General features: G+C 46.2%; 7 protein-coding genes across 7 annotated transcripts; 3 read left to right on the top strand and 4 right to left on the bottom strand.

The window, feature by feature from the left end:
• Positions 1 to 858: 858 nt before the first annotated feature.
• BKA55DRAFT_693739 (glycosyl hydrolase) lies at positions 859 to 2394 on the top strand (the record flags this gene model as incomplete). The annotated part of the gene is made up of 1 exon (XM_046199951.1): positions 859 to 2394. One exon carries the CDS (start codon positions 859 to 861, stop codon positions 2392 to 2394), a length of 1536 nt encoding a protein of 511 aa, XP_046045995.1.
• A 297-nt stretch (positions 2395 to 2691) lies between these two features.
• BKA55DRAFT_678546 (nucleoside phosphorylase domain-containing protein) lies at positions 2692 to 5533 on the top strand (the record flags this gene model as incomplete). Its single annotated transcript, XM_046198144.1, has 7 exons — positions 2692 to 3092; positions 3201 to 3408; positions 3451 to 3640; positions 4166 to 4214; positions 4266 to 4797; positions 4915 to 5029; positions 5258 to 5533. Exons 1-7 carry the CDS (start codon positions 2750 to 2752, stop codon positions 5531 to 5533), a joined length of 1713 nt encoding a protein of 570 aa, XP_046045994.1. The 5' UTR covers positions 2692 to 2749.
• Positions 5534 to 6547: 1014 nt separating this feature from the next.
• On the bottom strand, positions 6548 to 7102 carry BKA55DRAFT_741231 (uncharacterized protein). The gene is made up of 3 exons (XM_046201467.1): positions 6999 to 7102; positions 6700 to 6876; positions 6548 to 6644 (listed from the first exon to the last, which is right to left on the bottom strand). Exons 1-3 carry the CDS (start codon positions 7050 to 7052, stop codon positions 6564 to 6566), a joined length of 312 nt encoding a protein of 103 aa, XP_046045993.1. The 5' UTR covers positions 7053 to 7102; the 3' UTR covers positions 6548 to 6563.
• A 2686-nt stretch (positions 7103 to 9788) lies between these two features.
• On the top strand, positions 9789 to 11174 carry BKA55DRAFT_596794 (uncharacterized protein; the record flags this gene model as incomplete). The annotated part of the gene is made up of 1 exon (XM_046195994.1): positions 9789 to 11174. One exon carries the CDS (start codon positions 9789 to 9791, stop codon positions 11172 to 11174), a length of 1386 nt encoding a protein of 461 aa, XP_046045992.1.
• Positions 11175 to 11445: 271 nt separating this feature from the next.
• Positions 11446 to 12318, bottom strand: BKA55DRAFT_577175 (acyl-CoA N-acyltransferase). Its single transcript, XM_046193573.1, has one exon. The coding sequence runs from the start codon at positions 12156 to 12158 to the stop codon at positions 11610 to 11612; it is 549 nt and encodes a 182-aa protein (XP_046045991.1). The 5' UTR covers positions 12159 to 12318; the 3' UTR covers positions 11446 to 11609.
• A 110-nt stretch (positions 12319 to 12428) lies between these two features.
• Positions 12429 to 13526, bottom strand: BKA55DRAFT_577173 (uncharacterized protein). The gene is made up of 2 exons (XM_046193572.1): positions 13259 to 13526; positions 12429 to 13202 (listed from the first exon to the last, which is right to left on the bottom strand). The coding sequence occupies exons 1-2, from the start codon at positions 13479 to 13481 to the stop codon at positions 12607 to 12609; spliced, it is 819 nt and encodes a 272-aa protein (XP_046045990.1). The 5' UTR covers positions 13482 to 13526; the 3' UTR covers positions 12429 to 12606.
• A 1870-nt stretch (positions 13527 to 15396) lies between these two features.
• On the bottom strand, positions 15397 to 16288 carry BKA55DRAFT_693732 (ankyrin repeat-containing domain protein; the record flags this gene model as incomplete). The annotated part of the gene is made up of 2 exons (XM_046199950.1): positions 15397 to 15877; positions 15927 to 16288. 2 exons carry the CDS (start codon positions 16286 to 16288, stop codon positions 15397 to 15399), a joined length of 843 nt encoding a protein of 280 aa, XP_046045989.1.
• Positions 16289 to 16424: the final 136 nt, after the last annotated feature.

The following is a 16424-nucleotide window of genomic DNA, read 5'->3' as shown; positions in this document are numbered from 1 at the left end:
CTCAAATCCATTTAAGGACCCTGATAGCGATGGGCTGAGTAGTGATAAGCGAGCGAATATCGTATTTACACAAATAGGCTATGATCTCTTCGTAAGATAGCCACAAACAATTTGCGCGCATAACGAGTATGCGGACATGAAGCCATATTTAATACCGACCTTGAGGCTACCATTTGCGCGCATCGTCAGACTACAGCTGTTTAAGGAAGAGTAACCCGGATATTCGGAATAAGGCGAATCATTTACTCGAAACAGATAACATATCTCCTGCGACCTCGCTGATTGGCACGGATACGAGAAGACACTTTGGGCTATGTTTCAGTGGCGGAGGAGATGAGCAGAAATCTTCTGTTGTATCTTTGCTCATCTGGGGTAACGGAAGAGGCATTCCGTCTGTCAGAAGCGGACATGATGACATCTACCAGATGCCGAATGCTGCAAGTGCCAATCATCCGTTAAGCGATCCATATAAAACACGCCCAAATTAGGCTAATAGGCCAACCGAACCCTAGCTATGGCTTTCAGCTCCCCTTAATTATTGGAGTAGTAACAAGTAAATGAAGCGTCTGCTGATTTGTTTGACCACGTTTGTTTCAGCCTGAAGTTGCACCTCGTGCATAATGCGGGGACAACCCTGCAATAAACATTGGCGTGCTGCTACTCGTGGCTCTAGAGGCGATTGTATTTCCGTGAGAACTCTAAGTAGGTAGACCGCTGATCCTTGTTCAGCTAAAGCGCGCCAATCGTTTCATGTCAAAACTCCAGAAAGGAATGTCCCTCGTTTTCTTATAAGTTGCGAGAGAAATGCTCTAGATGGATTCTGTTAAACAACGCTCTTTAGTTCTTTACGGCTTCAAAATGCGTGCCGTTCTTGGTCTTCTCTTTTCGGTTGCTGCCACTATGGCAGAGAAATTCACCAATCCTGTTGTTTGGGAAGATCTTCCCGACAATGAAGTCACCCGCGCTGGAGATGCGTATTTTATGACCGCTTCAACGTTCCACTACTCTCCCGGTGCTCCTGTCCTTCGATCATATGATCTCGTCAACTGGGAGCATATTGGTCACTCTGTTCCCGTTCTTGACTGGTCCCCCAAATACAGCCTTGAGAATGGACAGCGAGCTTACGTCAAGGGAATCTGGGCCTCTTCCCTCCGATATCGAGAGAGCGATGGAAAGTTCTACTTTGTTGCTTGCATTGAGTTCTCCAAGACCTATGTCTACAGTGCTTCAAGCCCAACTGGGCCGTGGTCTCAGATCGCAACCATCAACAAGTGCTATTACGATGCTGGCCTTCACTTTGATACAGATAACACTCCCTACGTGGCTTACGGACGTGGTGACCTTCATATCGCTCAGCTTTCTAAGGACATGAAGTCCGAGGTCAAGGAACAAGTTGTCCTCTCACCTCCATCCACTCTTACCCTCGAGGGATCGCGCTTGTACAAGAAAGACAACAACTGGTACATCTTCTTAACCAGACCCGCAACAGGACAATACATCGCCAAGTCAAGCAACGGTCCCTTCGGAACTTACGATCTTCGCATCATCGCCGATAATCTCAAACTCGCTGCTGCTCCTCGATCCGGAGCACCTCACCAAGGTAGTCTTGTCGAAACACCCAGGGGCGACTGGTACTACATGGCTTTCGTCGACATGTACCCTGGCGGAAGAGCACCGGCTTTGGCACCTATTACCTGGGGCAGCGATGGTTTCCCCAAGATCACCCTCGTCAATGGTCAATGGGGCGACTATGACTACCCGCTTCCTAAGCGTACTGTTGCTAGCCCTATTGGCACAGATACCTTCCCTGGACCAAACCTTCGACAGGATTGGGAGTGGAACCATAATCCTGATACCAAGAGCTTTACTGTCAACAACGGCTTGACCTTGAAGACCGTCACTGTTACCAAGGACCTGTATCAAGCTCGCAACACCCTCACTCACCGAATCCGTGGCCCTCAAGGAACCGGTACAGTCCTCATCGACTTCTCCAAGATGGCCGACGGCGATCGTACTGGTCTCAGCGTTCTCCGCGATTCATCAGCTTGGATCGGCATTGAGCGCGAAGGAAGCAACTTCAACCTCGTCTTCAACACAGGCCTGAGTATGAACACCGACTGGACGACCAAGTCAACAGGCACTGTCTCAGCAAGACAAAACAACGTTTCTTTCCGCAAGGTGTATCTTCGTGTCACCGCTGATATCCGCCCTGGTGCTGCTGGATCTGCTGTGTTCAGTTATAGTACCGATGGTAACAGCTTTACTAACTTTGGGTCTACGGTCTCGCTTGGTAATGATTGGCAGTTCTTCCCTGGACATCGATATGGTATCCTTAACTATGCTACGAAGAGCCTTGGTGGCTCTGTACTTGTTTCCCGTTTCGATAACAAATAAGTGCGGTGTTTGAGTTTCAACGTAAATAGTCTTAAAGTAAATACAGGGAGAATGGGAAAACATTAGCTTGCAAATCTTAGTATCACTTCTTGTGTTTCTTAGGTACGACAGCTTCAGTTTAGCGCGCCTGAACATGTCTCAAGCAAAGGCCGAGAACCAGGCTGTAAAACCCCTGTATAAGAATACTAGGGCTCATGTGCAAGCTGCTGGTCGGTGAAGAGGGTCGGCATATGGCACGGACTAGTTAGTCCGTAAGCGCTGTGCTGATTCTTGTTTCTTTTTCTCCGCATATTTTCTGTCTAGTTCGGCTGAATTTATCCACATACACCTGGCATACTCAGAGCCAGAAGCTCTGATGAGTCAACGTGAGAATAGTAATAATGTATTTACGCATAATGATTATACCGTGGGATGGGTCTGTGCCCTGCCCAAGGAGTTAACCGCCGCTACAGCCATGCTCGATCAGCAGCACCCATCACTATTGAAGCCACGAAACGATAGCAATGCATACACTCTTGGGTCTATCGGGCCTCACAACATTGTCATCACTTGCTTACCAAAGGTTATGACCGGAAACGTCCCAGCAGCAACTGTTGCTAGCAATCTCGTCACCACCTTCCCATCCATCAAGGTCGGCCTCATGGTAGGCATCGGTGGCGGCGTTCCATCCAACAAGATCCGACTTGGAGACGTAGTTTGTCAGTACATCCTCTGGTGAATATCCAGGAGTTGTGAAGTGGGATGCCGGCAAGGTACATGGCCAGGGAAAGTTTGAACGAACGGGGTCACTCAATAACCCACCTCAGTCACTGCTGACGGCTTTGACACTACTGGAAACGCAACACAATCTGTTCGGAACCAAGATACCAGATTATCTGAAGAACTAGATCGCAAGTGGTCGAGGCTTGCTGCGGCATCCCTCAGGAACGATTCTCTCAAAGATGTATTGTTCAAGTCGTCATACGAACATGTTGAAAATCCGGTTTCCAACGGGGATCCTGAAGATAAAGATATGTGCGTGGATGAGAAGCAGGACCCTTGTTGATTCGGTGATAGATCTATGACTGTAAAGAGGAAAGACAGAGAGATGTGTATTCACTATGGACTAATTGCATCAGGCGACAAGTTGATCAAAGACGCTGCATCACGAAACAAACTCAACGAAGATCTTGGAGGCCATGTTCTTTGCATTGAGATGGAGCCTGCGGGTCTTGTGAATCACCTTCCTTGTCTTGTTATACGAGGTGTATGTAATTAGGCTGATACGCACAAGAACAAAGATTGGCAGGAACACGCCTATTGTGTTAAACCAGAAGTGTATTTGCTAACCTTATGACTGACTCATAAACTTAATACCGACACGACCTTCTGATAGCCCCAAACCTTACTGGTCCTAGAACTAGTTAGGGTAGTCTATAGAGACAAGCTTTCTTTTTAGCATATATGCCGCTATCTTGCTTCCTTATTATCTTATAAGATCCTTAGTATTTATAATATTAAGTTAAATTATTTTAGTAAATATATTAAAAGAATTTTCTTATATCCCTTAAAGTTAGATAAAAAAGTTATAATCTAGGTTTTTCTCTTATTAGTACTTATATTATAATAATTAATTAGATATTATAATATATTATCTAAATAATAAGCTAGATATATTATTTGCAGTTAAGACCTATGGCTAAGAGCTTATAATTACTACATAGAACTTAGGCAAGAATATGCAGCTATTGTAGTCGCAGCATTTGCGAAGGAACTTTTACAATATGTGAAGTCAAATGATGTGGAAGGGGAGCGCCCAGTAAAGGATTTGTTAAGCGATGGTCAGTCAGTCCCGTCTTCTGTGTCAGTAGTTAGTAGTTAATGAAGAACAGTCCACTGTCTTGTTTCTGAAACACGGGAGGATGTCGCCCATATTAGAACCAATAAGACCAGAAAAGACGACATCAAGATTCTCGACTGGCTTACGACAGTTGACTACGGTCTGCAACAGAGCGAATATCAGAAGATTCGAGAGCCCGGAACTGGTAGTTGGCTTTTTGATCCCTCGGAGTACCAGACTTGGTTGAATACATCTGGGCAAACTTGGTTTTGCCAAGGCATCCCAGGTGTCGGGAAGACAATTCTTACATCAGGTTTGATTGAGCATCTAAACTCAGAACTCGCAAATGACTCTACAAATGGAGTTTCATACATCTTTTGCAACTTTCAAAGACATCAACAGCAAACCAGTGACGGTCTCCTTGCATGTATCCTGAAACAACTCGCTGCTACAAGAGATCATATCACGAAGAACATGTTCGTGGATCGCCATTGCACCAGCCTTGCGACCACTGTCTGGGTAGAGACTAGCGAGAAGACGTGGGAACTCGAGAGTCTCAACGTCGAGACGACCACCACTGCGGCGTAAGTTGTAGCAGAATAGCTCGTCTGTCTCAAATGCGCAGGCCACATCCTTGCGAGCGTACTGGGCGTGTACAAGCATCTTTCCAATGTCCAAGACCGTGATAGATGACCAGCCAGACTTCTGAATTCTCTCGCGGGTATTCCAGAGACGATGCAGAAGTCGTTCAAGCTCATCTCAATTATGCTGTGTGCCAAGAAGAGGATTGAGGCCGCGAATGTCCTCAAAGCGAAGGTAAAGTTATTCAATCTTTGCCTGCTGGAAAGCGACAAGAACCTTAGTCATAATCTCACGAGAAGTCGTCAACAGAGCAGTTCGAATCTTGCGTGATAAGACCAAGCGAGCTTGATCAACATGGCGATGCAGAGGTGATCATGGATGTCGAGGTCTTCCGTCGAAGATGAACTCTTCGAACTAACAGATTCCTCTCTCTGCATCTTCACCCTTGAGAACGGTGTCAAGGATGCCGAAAAAACCGCCAGTTCGACTAGCCTCTGGAGACTTCTTGCCTTAGCGAATGATAGTGATCTCATAGAGCCCCTGGCAAACAAAGGTGGCACGCCACTCTTCGTGAATGTAGATGTACAGCTTGGCGAGCTTCTCATACCAGCAGATGACCTCGTCACTTATTCGGCCATGTTTGTGCTTGCTGATCTCAATTTGGGCCCGGATCATATCCTCGCGACAGGTTATAATCTCTGTTCGTTTGTTGATGGCCATGGTCTCATTCCATGTTAAGAACATATGAGTGCAGGTCCCCAAGAGGGTGCTTGTCTTAATAAGGACGATCTCGCCGAGCCTGGCGGCACGGTAGAAGTATCGCGAGCCACAAATATCAGCACCAGAGGGCATTGAGAACTTGACGTGAATTTGACCGAGCGCAATGAGACTTTGCAGGACAGTGACGTGCTTCTCACCGAAGCAAGACTCCCAAGTACGAAGGGCAAGTTCGTGAAGCTCAATGGTATCCTGTTGGGTGTGATGTCTGCTCTAGCAAGGTCGCTCCAGGAGAGTCAACATAACAGACTCGGGGAAGACATTACGGAAGCCTTGAGATAGGCTAATCTTTCGGTCAGAGCTGATAATACCGCCATGTCGGAAGTGATCGACCCAGTTGCGCATGACATAGCCCAAAAGGTGACGCTTGGTAAGGACAGCCTCTACAACAGAATCATGCAACTCTTCGGTGATTGACTCTTTATCACAGTCAGGTTCAATCCTGCATAGAGAAACATTCTTAAAGTGAGCTGCGAATGTGCCACCTTGGATGAGAGGAGCGACTTGTTCAGCAGAACGTGGAAGTATAACTGTCCAACAGAGTTGCGACCGCCACAAATTCTGAGGAAGTCGCTGCAGTGCTCGGAGACAAACTTAGGATTTTTTAGTGCAGTGGGAAGAATATCGCGCTTATGGAGATCGGTGGAGAAAATCTCTGCAATCTCTTGAAAAGTAAAGGAAGTGTTGGTGACAAGCATGAATAAGAGTAAATACTCAACCGTCTCATTATGCTTCAAGGTTAGCTTCTCAACACCAATGCGTAGCACGTCAGATACATCGGCGTCGACGTTCTTTGCGGTGGCGAAGAAGCTATCGCAAGACAGGAAGACATGGTTGAAGACGATGAAGAGCATGGCCCTTGCAATTCTTGTAATAAATCTATGATTGTGACGAGGACAGTCAGAGATATGTGTGCTCAATATGGGTTAATTGCATCAGGCGACAAGCTGATCAAAGATGCATTGCCATAGCTATGTAATTAACTCTACATTTAAGAGCAAGCACCTCCCCAAATTGTTGAACCTCCAGTGGGACGGCAGCAGGCTGCGAAAGCTGCTGTGGCATCGTTTTCCTTTTAACTCAAGTTAGCTCTTGCTTAAGCTATAATAGTTTCAAGAAGAACTTACCGAATTCTGCGAGAGCACTTGACCAGAGAAAACGCAAATCTTATTGCTACTATCCCAACGCCCCTTGACATCACCTGTAGTATGAGGGAATGAAACGCCATCACCATCTGTACAACAGGTATTTGCGGTCGTATCAGCGACAGCTTTGTCAGATCCAGTGCAATAGCACTTGTTCCACTATTTATTAAAGTACATTTGTTAGTATTTGAATATGTAACTAGGGTCAGATGTCTTGAAATGGGAAGATTTTCCGAGTGGGAGAAAGGGATTGGAAGGGATTTTAAAAGAGCAAGACATACAGCGGATACTCTCAAGAAGAGCGAAAAAACTGTCAACGATACGTAGGCCCTCATGATGGTATGGCAATGGCAATGTTGGTCTAAAGATTTATGTTGTTTTAAAGTTGGAGAAAGTTGACTTGATTTTCTTACTTCAAGGGCTTGATGATAGGTATTTATATTTAGGAAATATCGAATATTTGCTATATGGCTGCCACAGGGTATTGAGGCCATAATGAAATGCCTAAGGCACTTAACGGGCCATCGGCTCCGGATGCTTCGGAGTGCTTTCGCAGCGCTATCTCAAGCAATACAATTGCCGTGATTCAGAACCCTAGTTAACTTAAAATCGGATTAAAGTTATGTTAAGATTTGGCTTTTCTTTGCCTCACCGCTAGATGTGTTATTTGAGCTTATAATCACCATACTGAACTTAGTAATCCATACAACCCACCAGTAAGGTAAATAAGATAATTAGAATAAGACTGATTATATGCTTTAAATTATAGAATTATCTTGGTGTTATGCATCTAACAGTAAGTTGTCCCTTAGTAATAGGTAATTACTGCAAAGTTATAGTCTATTGCTATATATGCCATCCTTTCCTCTGACAATAAGACAAGCTTTAGATCAAACTGCCTTCTGCTTATTAGCACGCCTAAGCATTAACCAGGAGTGGGGAGACACTAATTAATTTAAGTGTGACTGCTGCAGGCACAATCCCGGCACAAGCAGTTCGGCGGTCATTGCCGGTAACTCTATACTGCTCGGCTCGGCAGTTATCTAGAGAATTTAAGACAACCTTACCGTTTCTCTCCGCGACCTACTCACACGACTTTGGAGGAACTCAAGTTAGCCTTCAGATGATCTAGCATCAACTGATGAGAACAATTAAGGCTGTCTGATGATGAGAAAAAAGTCAATCAGAGAATCGGATATCATTATAATCCTGAGACTCGTGATTAACGCAAAGGTCCAGCCTGACAAGGGTGTTCCGCGTGAGCAAGATCCAACGGCCCGGTCTGAGCTGCTCTGGTTGCCCATAGGTCGTTGCAAAGTGGCAACCAGGCCATGTAGTCGGGCTACGGATCAAACGGGAAAGGATCTCCCCACGTCCCGGAAGTCGAAGGAAGCATGAATCAGGCCACGGTTTTCCCCATTGTTTGCAGAGAGTGCTCTTCCGGCACCATGATCTAACTCTAACTCCCTGGCTACAACATTGTAGACTTCATAGAAGTAGGACTTGTGTACCTAAACGTAACTAATAAAGGCTTCTCATGGGGCTTAAGCTCACATCATTACGCCAAAATAAACTGATTTCTGATTTCACTTAGCTCCTTATGACTATACAAGCTCCAGCAAAGGCCCGAGAAAAGAGGTATGCAAAACGCAATGCAAATGCTAAAGATAGTCATCGCGTTGTTATGTGGATAAGGAACACTTACCCTGTGCAACATATACATCTGCAACAAATACAAATATAAAGTCAAAATAAAAAAAGCATTTAATATATAAAACTCATGGCATGCTTGAACAGTAATATGAATTTCACCACTAAGCTGATTATACTTACTTATTATAAATTGCTCTGCATTAAGTCTTAAATTCTGTGTGGTGGAAGGACTCTAAGTATAACTCAAAAATTCGACATAAGTAGCTCCATATAAGAGCAACACAGACAAACGCCTGTACTACTATGATAATAAACTAAGACATACCACATCAACAAGTAAGGCCTGAACTAGTATATAATTCATATAATGCCTAACATAAGTACCTTAAGAACTGTATTTAATGAATTAATAGCGCTCACACTCTTACGTCTAATGCAACAGGAACCTCAGATATTACTTAAAGCTCCTTTGGAATAGCAGATTGGAGGCTAACTACTCTTTAAGTAGCAAAACTGTATTAAAATGTGTCTTTTTAAACTCTCTACGAAGTCGATCCTGTTAAGAGATGCGGCTGGGATGTTGACCTACTGGTCAGGAAGCGAAACGCGGAAGTAACAAGCCCGAAAGGCGATAAGCTTATCGTAAGTCTCAACCAACGCGTTATCCGTTTTTTCCATGCTGTCTATATAAACTTATGCCTGTTCTTTCTATATTTTAGGACAGTAACCATTATCTATCTATATTCCACCCAAGTATGCGATTCCCTCATGCAGAAACTAAGTATAATGTCCTAAGCCCAGGAGATAGTTGCCTGCTGTACAATTACTTGTTGGCCATAAGGTTAAACTTTAGGCGGCGAGATAGTTATCTGTTATTCAGGAATGTACCATAAAAATCTCGGCTTCCGTCGTGCGTCGCAGGATGGAAGACAATGTACGTGCCATGACGTTCTTCGTCACACAATGTACGTTTTTCCTCCACCTTGTTATTATCTCAGATTCACAAATATGCAATACGAAAAATCCCTGTATCGGGAAAACTTGAGCCTCTTTGTATAACATCAGAAGCACAAAAGGATACACAAGATGAAAAGTCAGTTCAGCTCAGCCTTGCTCTTACGACTGGAACACATAATTGAAATGGCATGCAGGTGATAAGAAGAGGATTGGACGTGGATAGTGGTGGGTGAGTGGCTGCTTATCTGCATCCAAGGTGGGAAAACACGCAACATGATCTCAGGTTCTGACACTCCATTACATACAAGCAATCCTATGGAAGAATGACTTTGAACAGGTTTAGATATAAATTTATTAAGCTCATTTATTCTCAGAGGGAGCCTTTAGTGTATCTTACTTACACCTGAAACTTCTCACACCTTTTCGCGGAACTAGTTGCTAACTGTTGTCACTACTGCATAATGTCATCAACCGCAAGTCCAATTGATCTATCAGTCCCCCCTGCCCCGCCAAGTCCTGCAATAACGTCTACGACCGCGCCTTCACGTCGGCAGTCATGTGATAGATGTCATAGCCAGAAGCTAAGGTGTACTCCTTATGGAGGCAGCAGAACGGGAGCTTGCAGTCGTTGCTTTCGACATGGCACTCAGTGCGTGTACAGTCTTAGTCGCCCCAAGGGTCGTCCGAGTTTACTCCACTACAAGGGCGAGACAGTGTTTAGGCCCCCAAGAAGACGCAGGGAAACGGTCGTGCAACCGCTTACGCCCGAGGAGGATGGCTATCCGAGTATCCATGAACCTGGAATGACATACAGCTGTCAGCTATCAACCCCGCCGTATGCTTCTGGAACCATGGTTTCATGCCAGTCTGAGTCGGAGCCGATCTTGGTTTCGGCACCGTATCTGGAGCTAATGCCCGGAGCATGGCTGGGTCATGCACTGCTACCAGATGTCTGCTCGTGGGACACGACGCATGCGCAATATCAGCCCATTGACTTATCAAATTTCATGTCCAACACCCAAATCGACATGCAGCTTGGGTTTCACGACATCCTGCAAGATCTATGCATACCTGAAATTCAAGGCGACTGGCTCTCGGACACGGCCCACGATTCCTCGCAACTGAGACAACTACCACTTTGCAGTTTTAGCAACGCCATAACCACTCTTAGTCAACTAGCACCTAGAGTCCAAGCCCTTTACAACAAGAGCCGTAAAATCTTCGAGAACTGGGAGCTATCTCAAAATCTGGGAGATATTGACCGACGTGTGCCTACGCTGTTGCTCAATGACACCGTGTTCAAACTTGTCGTGATATGGCTTTTGAACCCTTTTGGAGACACGACCGGTGATAGCAACGTTCTTGATTCTCTTTTGACTAGCAGAAATGAGGCAGCCAATGGGGAGACTCTTGTTGAACTGCTATCATGCTCATCCAAACTCAGAAAGGCGACGCAGTCACTTCACGAGGAACTCGGAACCCGAAGCAATAAGCCTGTATGCGACAACAGTGTGGGGCAACATCTAGTGGTTGCATGCCATTTGCTGTTACTCAGCAGCTTTGGAGCCGTACTAGGTGCCTTGCAGGATGGCGCTGATGCTGTCCAAGGAAGCACAGCGCCAGGACTTGCCGATCTCCGGTTGGCAGTAGTGGTACAACTCTGTTCTTACTTATTCGTGCGACAATGCCGCGTGGTGGACGCTTATCTCGAAGCAAATTCGGGACCGAAGTCAAGTGCAGGATATCCGAAGGAAGGGACTGAAGACGAAAGGGTCATACAGGAGTTGAAGGCGCAGGTTGACAGCCGCGTTGCATGGTTTCAGAGTCTTTGGTATGGTGCTACGTAGATGTGGTGTATTGATCGCGATGCGGTATCAATGAGAGTATGCGTGATTTTGATCTTGGATTCGGGTTACTTTCGGTGCCGAGAGGTTCTTTCATGCCCTTTCGATTGACTCGATAGTGACCGACCATCGAGGACGACTTAAGGCATACATGCAATCCTTCAGACGAAGCCTTGGATTGTGAATAAGGGAGTTCAGAAAGTGAACTCTGCATACCGATCACAGTTATTATAAATAATAAAAAGTTAATAACTTTTATAGTTTCTTAATAAGACCTGGCAAGACACTGATTCCTCCAACACTCAATAATTTCATAACCATAACAATACTTTGCTATATGGAATTTCAAGGATAAGACGGCTTTGAGAGTTTCTGAGCCTGAACTCGCTGAGATGAATATTAGTTACAGATACGGCCCACAAGAACAAAGACTCATACTCAGTTATAACCTAGACCTGCCTTCCCATAGCTCGGATGCCCTCTCCCCTTACTCTCCATAACAGCAAGTCCTTCACCTCTCTTCGGTTCAACCAAGCTCATACCCAATAGCTTCTCGTAAAACGGCACAGACCTCTCCCAATCTCCCGTGAGCAGCATTGCCCGTCGCAGATCCGGCATCTCGTCCAGCACTTCTTGGATACATCGAACAAGCCAGCTCCCCAAGCCCTTTCCTTGGTATGTTGGATCAACCCATACGTCTGTGAGATACGCAAAGGTGACGAAGTCTGTCACGCATCGAGCGATGCCGATCAATTTGCCTGGGGATTCTGGGCCGGGTGACTGAGCCGAGTCGTACACGCCGAAGGAAAGGGAGTTGTGAAGGGCTTCTTTGAAGGCTTCGGGTGATAGCGCGCTGGCCCAGTAGAACTCGCTCGAGTTGAAGATGTTTGAGAGTTGAGATATCGGGAATAAGTTGGGGTCTGTTGAGATGACGAATTGATCCTTTCGCCAAGATCGCGACTGGAATTTTGTTTTAAGAGATGTCATGATGGGTTTGACCAGTGTTGAGTTTGAGGCAAATGGAAAGGTATCTTAGTGAAGAAGAATGAGTGTCTGAACAGAACTTATGCTTATATATATGCCACCTGAATCTAGTGAGTCATTGGCTTGCGATGCGCCCTTCAATCTACGAGGCGCGAAGTGGGTGATGAGGAGTTAGCCTCACCGTTTCACCAATGACAAGCCGTCCTTCCTATTGTGAATTCGCAGTCACCGATCACAGCAAGACGATTTCCATATCATTTAAAATGACTTAAGGTCCCCTAGAAGAAATAATATTGAATTACAATCTTTATTTCTAGAATGCTCCATTATTAAGAAGCTCGGTCGCTGTCCCCTAATATGCCTTTCTTTGATGATCGGAGCTATCCTCCGAGCCCGGAGCTGTGCCGAATTGGTCCTCAAAGTCCACAAATCCAGCCTTGCTCGAGGGGCACTATTCTCCTCGGATCCCAGCCGAGTCAAAACTCTTAAACAAGGCCTGCGCATCAGCCATAAAAGCCGATAAAGTCGGAATATCAGGCTCTGTCTTGGTGACGGATCCTTGCCAGCCTTGCTTATAGACTCGTGTTTCCAGAAACTCCAGTTGCGTGCCGCCTGAAGCGCGAGACTGCAATCCTTCCAATAAACCTCTGACCTTGTTATCGCCTGTGATGAAATTCCTCATGGCATCAGCGTTTAGGTAGCGGTACGCCGCGCAGTATGATGTGCGGTCCAAGCTCCATCCTCCAATTGAGTAGCTGGCGACGACAGCGCCTGGGCTTAGCATAATTGCCCGGTCTGTTTCTTGGAAAGTTGCATCCAATTGCTGACCATCGCCAGCGCTAAGTTGAGCATTGAATCTGAAAGTGAAGAGGGCTGAGACGGTTTCGAAGGTGCTGGATAAAGCTGTTTTTCTGGCGACATCGCTAGAGGTGAACTTGTATGTGTCTTTGGTGACTGGCGCTACAGTGATGGATTTCCAGGCGCTGGCAAGCTCTGTTGCTTGGGGGCTAGCTTCAAATTGACCTCGACCAGCTGAGCTCTTCCAATCTTCAAGACATCCTAGTTAGCACCGTTCTTTATATGAGCCGCTTCGCTGTACCTACCGATAAACAGCTTAGCTTTGTTCGGAGCGTCACGCACTACCCCCCACCAGACGATGCCGGTTTCTGGGTGATCGAGATAAGCCTTTAGCGTCGCCGCCCATATCCTGCCGACTTCGGTATTCTCATCCGAGAGCGAACCGGAAACAGTGGAATTCGAGAATTGGAAGCTAATGATTTCTGTGCCCTCGTAAGGAGGGAATTGAGAAGCTCCAGAGGTGGCCATGGTCCTTAAACATGCAATCCAGGATTTTCGTGAGTTTGAAAAGATTACACGTGGATGCACTTCGTCTTTATAAAATCAGTGGAAACGCTGACGTAACGCGACGGGGTTACCTGTCATTTTGAGGCCTTTTAGCGACCGTGCCCACTGTCAGCCGCAAAATCCGACCCTGAACATGAAACGAAGCTCATCAAACCCTTTTCATTTGCACTCCTTTTCATATGCATACGTTTGACCAGGCAATCACAAGAGTAATTCATTCGAGATATTAAATATGTCTATTGTAAGATTATGTAATAGCTTTCCAAGCTTTGCAGCCGATCAAGGTTTGGTTAATTGCATCGCGTGGATAATTTGCTGTCCATTAGCTTCTGTCTGGAGTCTGTTCCATATATCTTACTTCAGGTTTAGACTACTTTACTAATTCACTCCTCCATCCCCTAAGTTCCCTCGCAATAAAGTGGTGCCCTTGACTCTCCGCATAGTCTGCAGCCTTCTGACAATGCCGCTCCAATAGCTCGGGCTCGTTGTCATTCTCAAGAAGCAAGCGTACAATATCAAGTCTTCCATGTTCTGCAGCACCTTCGAGTGCCGTACGACCATTTTTCACAGCCCTTTAAGCATTTATATTCGCTCCGTTTTCAAGCAGCAAGAGTACTATGTTGAAATGGCCCGATACTGATGCATATTGCAAAGCAGTCATACTACCTTCCCAATATGCTGGCTCGTTGACATTTTCGCTACTGGAGATTAAGAGTTGGACCTGTTTAGTATCCCCTGAACCCGCTGCCTTTTGTAACTTGGTGAATATGTCGCGTTCGGCCGTTGGTTTCAATGAGTTTGGGAGCTGTTTAGGGCGAGCGCCAGCTTGTAGAAGCAGGTCCCGAGCATCCCCAGTAGCCATCTGTAGCGGATATCCTGCTATTGCTGAATAGGCATGGACGTCTGCGCCCCACTCGATCAGAGTTTTAACAATATTAATATCACAACCGACTTGTCGCTGATCGAGAGCAAGATGTATGGGTCTAACATCAGACCATGGTGAAGGTTTATTTGGGTCAGCACCACACAAAAGCAACAGATGTACTATGTCTGTACATCTGTTCGAAACAGATAGTCCTAGGCAGTCCGAGTCCCTGTAGTCGTTGACATCGGCCCCTGACCCCAAGAGCATCCGGACACATTGTACGGACCGTCTTGAACCGCTTCAAGGAGTGGCAATCTCTCCAAGTCTCCGACTTGTTTGTTGAAATTGGCTCCGGCATCTAACAGGGTGCGAACAGCTTGAGGCCAAACTCGTCAGATGGCAGCGATCAGGGGGCTGCAGGGGCTGTTTATCGCTTCAACAGCAGCGCCTCGAGATATGAGTAGGTTGAGCATTTCCTGATCTCCTCCTTCTATTGCTGTGAGCAAAAGGCGGCGGACTTCCTAGGTTGACATCCGCTCCAGCATCGAGAAGCCTTATTGCCACTAAGCAGTGGCCGTTTGTGGTAGCAGCCTCTAGGGCCAATTGGAGCTAGCCCCCCTGAGTTGTCTCAGTATGAAACCCTATGATCCAGTCAACGATCTCCAAGTTCCCAGACGATGCGGCCGCATTCAAAAGGGTTTGGTCATGTTGTACATACTGCCTTAAATATGGTTCGATGCTTGATTCCTTTTCAGTTATGAATTTGACTAGCATTAAGTTGCCAGAAGACAAGGCAGCCTTCAGTGCTTTAATATAGACTTTCCAAACGTAAGAGGTGAGGTGAACAAGGAGATCCAGATCCCCAGATCTTGCAGCGACTTGCAAAGCCGTCTCGGCTCCCATCATCATGGCAGAGGGGGCGTTCACGTCGGCTCCAGACTCCAATAGCACATCTATAAGCCTCCTTTGCGTCCAATAGTCCCTCGTACCCTTGGCAAGGTCTTCACAGGCTTACTGCAAAGGCGTTGGGAGAGATGGATCCCGTTTTTCAGGACTGGCGCCTTTTTCCAGCAGAAACTTGGAAACAGAATCATGACACCATTTGACCGCTGTCTGAAGTGCGGTCTGATGATAGCCCCATGGTACGGCGCTTAAATCGTCGATGTCGCTCCCCACATCGAGAAGGCGATGAATCATAGCCATATCGCTTGCCGCTCTATCAGATACCCTTGTCGAAAGGTAGGCTCTTCTGTCTATTGTCTGAACATAGGGCAAGGACTTTCTTATAAGTTCGTGCCTGATGCCCAGTTGGGGAACCTCAGGTCTTGATCCCGTAGCGGCCAAAACATCGAACATTTCAGTGCCATCTTTTTCGATCGCTATCCAGAAACTTAAGGCATCCGCTTTGGCTCCAAAGTGAATCAAGGTTTTCACACATTTAATGTCAGCTACTTCAACAGCCAGCCCCAAAGCTGTTTGCTTCCAATTCAAACTATACGTGTTATTTGCAGTTCTTGATGTTTCCAAATCCATAGACTTACTGGCTGTCAGTTCCTAGTCCATTTATCCAGCCGTTGGGGTCTGCTCCTGCAATCAACAGGGCACAGATCATTTCGCGATCCTTACGTTTGATGGCTGATCTGAGAGGCCATGAGTCTCTAACACGGGCTCCGGCCTTAATTAGTTCCTCGGCACAGTCCAGCTCTCCATTTTGGACAGCAAGCTCGAGAGGGTAGATGGAGCGGTGTGGGTGAACATCCACGGTCACTCCGTTTCTGAAAGCCTTCTGCGAAGAGAACTGATGACCGCAATTGACATTAGCCCCGGCATTCACCAACAGTTTGACGACGTCCAATCCGCCTGGTTCGATGTGTGCCAATGTCAATGGAAATTTTAACTCCATTATGGGGGGATCGTGTTTGTTTGGGTCAGCCTTTTTCTGAAGTAAAGCATGCACAAGACTTTTATCGTGGAGTTTTGCTGCCATCTGGAGAACAGACATATATGGGTAAGTATTTTCTTTCGATCTTGGGTCAGCT

Source organism: Fusarium redolens (assembly GCF_020744475.1).
Source record: "Fusarium redolens strain MPI-CAGE-AT-0023 chromosome Unknown BKA55scaffold_14, whole genome shotgun sequence".
NCBI classification, from domain to species: Eukaryota; Fungi; Ascomycota; class Sordariomycetes; order Hypocreales; family Nectriaceae; genus Fusarium; species Fusarium redolens.
The sequence above is the reverse complement of the archived record's forward strand: the minus strand, read 5'-3'. Positions and strand labels throughout refer to the sequence as shown.

Coding starts and splice junctions, on each gene's coding strand:
- BKA55DRAFT_577175 (XM_046193573.1), bottom strand. CDS start 12,158: ATGACATCTCTTAAAACAAAATTCCAGTCGCGATCTTGGCGAAAGGAT.
- BKA55DRAFT_577173 (XM_046193572.1), bottom strand. CDS start 13,481: ATGGCCACCTCTGGAGCTTCTCAATTCCCTCCTTACGAGGGCACAGAA. Junction 13,203..13,258: donor CAAAGCTAAGCTGTTTATCG/GTAGGTACAGCG, acceptor GATGTCTTGAAG/ATTGGAAGAGCTCAGCTGGT.
- BKA55DRAFT_741231 (XM_046201467.1), bottom strand. CDS start 7,052: ATGAGGGCCTACGTATCGTTGACAGTTTTTTCGCTCTTCTTGAGAGTA. Junction 6,877..6,998: donor TCTTCTTGAGAGTATCCGCT/GTATGTCTTGCT, acceptor TTTAATAAATAG/TGGAACAAGTGCTATTGCAC. Junction 6,645..6,699: donor AAGTGCTCTCGCAGAATTCG/GTAAGTTCTTCT, acceptor TTGAGTTAAAAG/GAAAACGATGCCACAGCAGC.